We start from the raw sequence: 8,821 nt of genomic DNA, 5'->3' as shown, positions 1-8,821 counted from the left end.
ATCAGAATTAAGATTTACCCAAAACTTCATTAGTCACACTGTTTGGGGGATTGCTATTTCGAGCGCAATCTTACTCTGCATTTTTTTGGTTTGACTGTCTACATGTGGGGTAGTCAGGGTTGACATGAACTGTCCCACAGTCCCTCCCACTGGGTCTGGCATTCAGGTACAGCTCCCTCCCTCCTTCTATAAAGCCTCTCATGTTAGCAGTGTAAACTTCAGACTTCAACTCATAGTAAACTCTTTACAGCCTTGAAAAAAAAAAACACCTTACTCTCCTAAATAGTGCACAAAACACTTGAATGCATGCCATCATTTTTCTACATCAAGATACAAGCTAGAGCCTGAGGTAAGTGACTTTTTACACAATTTTAATTTGAGTTTAAGATTGTTTTCATACAATGGTTAAAAACATATTTAGGTATTTAGGAGTATAGATTGATGCCTTGTTAAATGTGGGTTCATGCTTGAAGGACTAGAATGTTTTTTTATTAATTCAGTGATGATGGCTGGACTGATGTATGGATGTTTCATCAATAACCTGTCTTACACATCCAATAATAATGAATATATTTACAATTTAGCAGCAACCAGTTTTCAAGCCATCCTTTTACAGGCAATTTCCAATTAAATAATGTCTTCATCTGATCAATCATCACTTGAAGCAGGTTTTCAGACAAAACCTCATAAATACCATTTCTGCATGTTTACTTTTGAAGTTTTCAGCCAAGATGAGATTAGCCCTACACACTATCATCTGCTGCTGTGTTTTCACCACCGTCCTGCCACTGGTGAAAGATGCCACTGAGGAGCTCAACTCCAGCCTAAAAAAAAGGTGACTTGCCTTTGTGACTAGCCTTGACTGTGAGAACATTGTGTTCACTCTAAAAAACCTGCTTTGCTCTCTCTTTTACCATTGAAATGAAGGGTTGACCTTAATGAAAAAATGAGTGAGACATTGTCAACATAATATATATATACATTATTTGACACATTAAAACAACTATGATGGTTAAATGTTACTAAAGATTAAGGGTCAGATGATGTAGTGATGGAGCATTTTGCAACTGAAAAATAAACAGGTCATCAATCAACACATTGTTTTTAAATGACCTAAAACGTGTCTTTAGTTATTGCTTGTTAATTAGTAGTTGGCATATATGCAGGTATTAATATAACTGTGATAATGTTGGTCAAATGGATTTGTAATACTATCTCATACTCTTATATCATTACTTTATGTCTGTATTCTACAATTTATATTCGAATTAGTGCCAGTTCCTTCGTTCATCGTCTCTTCTGTTGCAGGTTTAAAGTATGGTTGCAGAGCCATGCAAAGAGAGACCTGGGCAGCAGCTTAGTCACAGCCAATGAGCAGATCTCTGACGTCCATGTTGGACCACAACAGGGCGAGAACGCCAAAACTGCCTCAACTCAATTAAGGTAACGAAAAAAGCTTCATTTTGGGGGTATCTGTGCCCTCATTTGTTAGCTGAAAGTTAGGGCTAGAAATGCACTAAGGGATGGAATCGCACCAGGAGACCCCCAAAGCAATCATGAGTGCAGTGGAGGCCACCTTATTAATCCAAACTACCAAATTCCAAATAATGTCATACATGTGAAAAAAGACATTTTCAAGAAGGTGTGTAAGGGAGGACAGTGGATAATGTATTGCCTATTGAACTGTTTAGGTGAATGAATCTTCATGACTATTCAGATTTAAACCCTGTGAACTCAATCATGAAAACAGTCTGAAAATAGTGACTAATTATTTTTCTTTTCCAGCTTTGGGTTAAATGGCAGATCCAGGAGGTCAACATCATCGAAACAATCCAGCTGCCTCTTAGTCACATGTGTATACCACGACCTGTTCCACAGACTACATAAGATTAAGAACAGCCAAAGAGACACCAATGCCCCTGAGAACAAGATTGGCGCGAAAGGCTATGGGCGGCGGCGGCGGCGCTCACTCCTGTACGTCACTCAACCTGCCCTCCATGTGGGAAGACTGGCCACTGAAGCTGGTCAGCAAGTCTGCAGATACAATAGTGTATGCACAGTGGCCTAGGACGTTCATGGAAAGGGAGGAGGAGGAGGATCCTTGTTTTTTGCTCACAACAGACAAAGATAATTCTCCTATGAGGTTACATTCTACAGATTTACAACTAGCTATGCAGAAAGAACGGCTGCTACATCTGTACTGCCCATTATAGGAAACTCATGATACTCTAGAAGAAAGCGAGACTCTAATAATAAATACTGAGAAGCTTGTGTTCGCATGCTTTCCTGCAGGTTTCAGTATGTCTGAACGAGTGTGAGATTTATGGATAATTTCAAGTCTGACCTGTGGGACTTGACAATAATGTCTGTCTCTTCTTCAATTTCCAAAGTCAGCTTGGTAGCTGAGATAGAGGACAATTCCTTAAGATCTTCTCAGAAATATCCATGAACCGAAGAGGAACCGAGGCCGGGAGGATTTTTCTCTCAAGAAAGTGCTGTTACAGGACCCCAAACTGTCACGTTTAGGATCCTCTCAAAGTGAACTGGATGTGTTGAAGTGCAATCTATACCACGTGTACTAAGCTTATGCATAGAAAATGCAATTATCAACTTGTATCAAAGGATATATGAAGCTACCTTACATTTAAGCATATACTACAATTGTAATTTTATACAGCAAATATACATATTAAACATGTTTCTTACTTGTTTCTCTAACTTCAGTGAAGTATCTGATGCATCTTAACTGTGTAAATAGTTATCTTGTCCTGTATGTGAATGAAGGATATCATCACTGAGTTATGTGTTCCAATAATGTTCCAATTGTCTTAACATTATTGGGATCATTATAATTTACTGGAAATTAATCATATTTCAGATTTGTAAGACATTTGTTTGAATGGTAAAAATCAGCACTGGCAACTGTAAAGCAAAGCGCTCATTCAGTTTTGGGCCAGACAGAAGCAATGGAAAATTATTGAGAGGGTTTTCTACTATGATGTCGAAGGACTGATGTTAGTTTGTGTTGTGCTGCCATCTAGCTTTGTAGGCTACATAATGTATAACTAAAAGTAGGTAAACTGTTTTTTACAAACAGTGCTGTTTCAACAGAGTGCTTACCATGTTAATATTAAATGTTAATCAAAAAAAGCTGTACTTGTTGTTGTTGATGTATCTGCTTATTGTTTGAATGTAATAATTCACAATGTACTCATAAGTCAACTTGAAGAGTTGTATGGGAACATGATTTATGCTGTTGTTGTTTGTTTTCAGCCGGCTGCGATGTCCTTGTTTTTGAAATAAATGAATGCAACAATGAAAAGTTGAACTCTGATATATTTGGTGAACTATAATTTGTAGTATAAAGTAGTATGCTATGTTTGATTGTAATTGCTACTTGTAGTTGGTGTTGTAGACAAACAGCAGATCCAGAATCCTTATCAATGCCGATCTTAACTTTCACAGACATGCAGGAGACTGTAACTATAGCAGTTTCAGGTAAACTAGTCCATGCATTCATCTGAAGCAGGTTGGATGATTGTAATGATAGTTTTGCAGGACTACAGACAGTGTTTCTCCTACCATTACCTTGAGGATGCCTTTATGTCAAAGACAGAGGAGGAATAAAAACCATTAACAAACAGGTACAAAATAGAATAGGATAAGGCACTTAGTGGTCTGGTTCTCCAGTATAATACTGACCCTGTCAGTCAGTACAGATCACTCTAGGCATCTAGTAGTTGTCTTAAATGTACGAGCACTTTTAGTCACTTCGGACCTGTTTACTGAAAACTCCCAGATGACCGGAAACAATTCACGGCTATTTCCACATTAAAAGAAAAATTGAAACATTTCAGCCTTGACACCTCTCAGCCGGTTCTGCCACTATGTGTGGGGTTTCTCTGTGTGTTCCGGCTTTTTGCCCACACTCCAGGACATGCAGATTGGGGGGAAGTTTATTGGAGAATCTAAATTGACTGTAGGTGTGAATGTGAGTGTGAATGGTTGCTTGTGTGAGCCCTGTGATGTGCTGTTGACCTGTCCAGGGTGTACCCTGCCTCCTGCCCAGTGTGAGCTTGGTTCGGCCCCAGATCCCCCACAGCAAAATGGATAGATAAATTAAGAAAGTTTTTAATTTATGTTGTCAGGGCTTATGCCTAGACTGTCTAGAGTGAGAGCGAATTAACTAGTATTTCTTTCTTATTTGTGTGCTGTCCATTTTTATTTTTTAAACTAAAGGATTTTATCATGTTAATTTGATGAAAGCACATTGAACTGCCACTGTGTATGAACAGCGCGAGACAAATACAACTTTGCTTGACTAAATATGATTAAATCCTTAATTTTATTAAGTCCAAAACCTATGAAGCAATGGTGCACATTCCATTCTAACAAATAAATGAATAAAGCATGTACTAACATCAATCCCTCCTTAGGACAACATGTTCTTAAAATTGTGGAATTATGACGTTTCAACAAAATTAATTATGTTTTGGCAAAGACAAGCCAAGTTTTGAAGAATGGAGAGAAGAGATGTATTAGCACCACTCAAACGAGGACCAGATAAAGATATAAATAACTATGGAATTTGACCTCCACCTATCATCTGCAGACTGGTCACACTGTCCTGACACAATATACAATTTCACCAGAAATCTGGTTATTTTCTTCAGAACCTCCCTTTCAGATTTATAAGTACATTGCAACATAAAATAAATGGTTTAACTACAGTTGACACAAATGTTTCAAAGCAAGAACATTTCCATAGTTCCTTCAAATTAAATTAGTTTTTTCTTTGCCATCCATACAATACAACGTCCTCTTTTTCACAAACATCCAGCACAGTGCTTAAAACAACATGAATGCAGCTCTATTCAACTATTTGGGTCCTCTGAACAATTCATCATATACTTTGCCACAAGCAAACTGAGTCTGACTAGTGACAAAACAATTCTTCCACTAGTAGGCTAGTGAGGAAAACATCAGTGTCACTAGTTTACGAGTGGCTCTTTTTGGACCCGACTAGTTTGCTAGTGAGATAATGTGACTGTAATTTAACTAGTGGAATTGTGGGCTCTTACTAGCAACTAGTAAAATATTTGAGCCTCACTAGTTAACTAGTAAGGTCAAAAACATCCTCACTAGTGTGACTTTTGGCTCTTTTTGGCTCTTACTAGCTCACTAGTAAACATTTTGCGCCGCACTAGTGAGCTAGTACGGTCATAAAGACCTGAACTAGTGCAACTAGTGGACATTTGCGCCTCACTAGCTAACATGTAGGTGGCAAACCTAGTAGCACTAGTGGCTGCACAAATGTCCACTAGTTGCACTAGTTGAACTAGTGGACTGCAGGCAAATGAAGCAGGCGGGACAAGGATTTTCATTGGTCAGTGTTCAAACTGTGTTTCAAGCCTTAAAGGGCCCGCTCTAAATTATGATGATCTAAAGTTTAGATTCGAAATCCTTTAGCAGCATTCTTTTATGGCACATGAGAGTTATTTCATCAGCCATGCCTCTAACATTTGATGAAATGGTGATTCATTGGGCTGCATAATATTATTCAGATCAAAGAGAACAATCGTCTCTTCCAAAATAAAACAGATATACAATCCCACAATCAATGTTATCACTAATTTAGTTATTATTGACATATTTGTTTGTATATGACAAGTTTTCAATTAAAAAAAGTAAAGAAAAGCTACTCAGGTCATTTTGCCCTGCCATCTACTGGCGATAGTAAATGTCGCAGCAGGCCACATACACTGACCTCCAATACAAGTCAGATTAGTTGTTTATCATACAATAGCACAATACCTTCAATAGACCTACAGTGGAATATTCCTGTATTTGGATAATTTCTGCACCTTTGTATCCACAGTAGAAGAAAAAAGAACGAATGTAGTGTCAGCAGAATAAAACTGAAATGGACTCTACTGATGTGGATGTGCTTCTACAGAGTCCTGGGACTATCAAAAACTTGCAATATCAAAACATTAATGGAGGAGGAGGCTAAATTGTAGGCCTGTAGGTGTTTAGTGGTGAAACAATGCATGATCATTTCTGCTAGCTAACTAAACAATGCAGTCTGTCCTACTGCCAGTTATTCATATCGGGATTGAGAAGGTATCATTCCCCACAAGAGGAGGTAGCTTGAATGTTTTCATTTCCAGGGAAAGGAGGCAACGATAATTTTCTAAAATAATACCTTACATACTAGATTATTGTATGGTATGTTATATCAGTTATTTCCACTGATCTGTAACAATATAGTTTTTTTTTTTCCATGTGGAGACATGACATCAAACTTTGCATTTAAATAAGATTTAACCATCACTGCTATGGGCTTTTATTTAGATTAAGAGAGAAGGGACTTCTCGTCTGGTATTTCTGTTCTGAACATTCTTTTCATAAAATGTTCATGTGACCATGTTGAAAGAAAAGAAAGAAAAGGCAATGAAGGTGAAGAGCTGCTTTTCTGTTTTACTCACTCACAATAGAAAATGATTACATAGCTTTGTGTTTCATTGTTAAAAAGGCAAAAGTCAGGGATCAGTGAATTTACACAGAAGAAAAACAATGTCATGGCTTTGTTTCATTGTTGTCAGAAAAAACAATGAATCTGACACAGACACACAAATTTTCATGCTTTATTCCACATGGATAGTAAGCAAGGAGCTGGCAGTTCACAAAAGTGAAAGCTCATTAGGCTTTATATTTTCGTTGGGTGGAGTTCTTTCTGAAGAGCCAATAGGAAGGTTCAATTTACGCCCCTTTCCCATCTCCTCATTAGCATTTTGTGCAACTAGTGTGACTAATGCAACTAGTGGGCATTTTCACTGCCACTAGTCCAACTAGTAGACACTTTTAGCCTCACTAGTTCAACTAATAAAGTTAATAGACACTTCAACTAGTTAACTAGTGCACATTTTGATTTCACTAGTTGAACTAGTGAAATCAAAATGTCTCAGACTGATGTTACTAGTGGATATTTGGACCTCACTAGCTTACTAGTAGACATTTTTAGCCTCACTAGTTAACTTGTAAGGTCAAATAGGCTTTAACTAGTTAACCATTGGGCATTTTGGCTCGCACTAGTAAGCTAGTGCAGAAAATTGTAGGTCACTAGTTAGATAGTGAGCTGAATCCATGCTTGACTAGCTTACATGTCAGAGCTTTTGCAGCACACTAGTTAACTAGTAAGACTTTCAGCCTTACTAGTTTGGTCCAGAGGGCCACAAGTGCGTCAAAAAAACGACGAGTAGAGACTTTGATGCTGCTAGTGTGGCGCACATCGTTACTAGTATGTGTTGTTAGAACTAATCAGACAAAAGTTGCTGAAATAGGGTGACTAGTAAGAGTTTTTGTTCAACTAGTACAAAAAGATGCCGAACTAATTTGACCAAATGTCCAATTAGTGCTGACAAAGAGCGACCTAGTGGTGGGGACTGACGTGATATCAAGGATATGGAATAAATGCTCAAACGGCTTGCCATACTTCAGGGTCTTCAATCCTATGAAGCTCGTTCACTTTCTTATTCATATTAATTATGGAAGAACTGTGACTGCTTGTAATCACGTGTGCCGTGAGTGTACAGGGGAGCTGGCTTTGACCTTTAGTACTCTCACTTTACATGCTGCCACTGGGTGACATCATCAGGGCGCAATCTGTGTGTTTCCATAGTTACGCAGATAATATACAATTGAACAGCGCTGCTAAGTCGAATGAGGATAGCGTTCTGCGCTCCATCGCTATATGTCTTTGAGCAATAAATACATGAATGAGCAATAATTTCCTAAAAGATAATGAGGACAAAAGAGAAATTCTTTTAGTCGAAAATTCCCAAAATAAAAAAGAGAAAATACAAAAAAAGAAAATAATCTGGGTCAGTGAACACCTTGGATGGAATCAGGGGTGACAAGATTAGGTGTTATTTTAGACTCATATAGGCATCATAACAGATTATAACTCTAAAAACTGATTCATTGCTTCATTTCTATCCAATTGGATTACTGGATTACTTTAATGTCTGTAATGTACTGTATACACAGTATATATATATACTATATGTTTATATATATATATTATATGTTTATATATATATATATATATTATATGTTTATATATATATATGTTTATATATATTTCCTTTTCCTTTGCATGTCATATTAACATATTAATGTTTCTTAAATCAATTATATTTCTTAAAATCTGTTCTCTTATTTGAACTACATTTTAACATGTCTTTATTTTATATATATATATATATATATATATTAATATATATATATGTACAAGGGATTTTCTCCATCTTGTCCAATGTTCTAAAATAATACAAAATAATATAGTATACTATAATAAAGTTAAGGTATAAGGTCTACAGAATCAAAATCCTTTTCCTTCACTGTCCAGATGGTGGTGTTGTATTCCACCATTCAGATAACTTTTGCAAAGATGATCCACAGACACATTTGTATAACCTTGTCAAAACTATACTGCAGGGCTCCTTGAGTGTTTTGTTGGAACATCAGACTCTTTCCCAGGCAACACAGCAAAGATGAATCATACCCTGACCTGAATCAAGACAAGCATTGATGAATTAAAGTGTGATCTGCAAGTAATAAACTGAATTAATAAAAACATTTAAATAAAACAATATATTTGTATATATATTATCCAACCCTCATCTAAGCATATTTTGTGAAATCATATTATCTAAATAGATGAGATTAATCATGAAAAATACTGCAGACAAGCAGCGAGTACTACTGAAAATGTGATGTGAAGTTCCGGTGCAAACTTCCTCCTGAACTGATGCAAATC

At 36.9% G+C, this 8,821-nt stretch overlaps 1 protein-coding gene across 1 annotated transcript; it reads left to right on the top strand.

Annotated features, from left to right (window-relative positions):
* The first annotated feature begins 218 nt into the window (after nucleotides 1-218).
* LOC109624279 (pro-adrenomedullin-like) lies at nucleotides 219-2,711 on the top strand. Its single transcript, XM_020078832.2, has 4 exons — nucleotides 219-349; nucleotides 720-835; nucleotides 1,309-1,443; nucleotides 1,786-2,711. The coding sequence occupies exons 2-4, from the start codon at nucleotides 732-734 to the stop codon at nucleotides 2,066-2,068; spliced, it is 522 nt and encodes a 173-aa protein (XP_019934391.1). The 5' UTR covers nucleotides 219-349; nucleotides 720-731; the 3' UTR covers nucleotides 2,069-2,711.
* Nucleotides 2,712-8,821: the final 6,110 nt, after the last annotated feature.

This window comes from Paralichthys olivaceus, chromosome 7 (genome assembly GCF_024713975.1).
Source record: "Paralichthys olivaceus isolate ysfri-2021 chromosome 7, ASM2471397v2, whole genome shotgun sequence".
Classification (NCBI taxonomy): domain Eukaryota; kingdom Metazoa; phylum Chordata; class Actinopteri; order Pleuronectiformes; family Paralichthyidae; genus Paralichthys; species Paralichthys olivaceus.
Note: the sequence above shows the minus strand (reverse complement) of the source record. Positions and strands in the feature narration are given on the sequence as shown.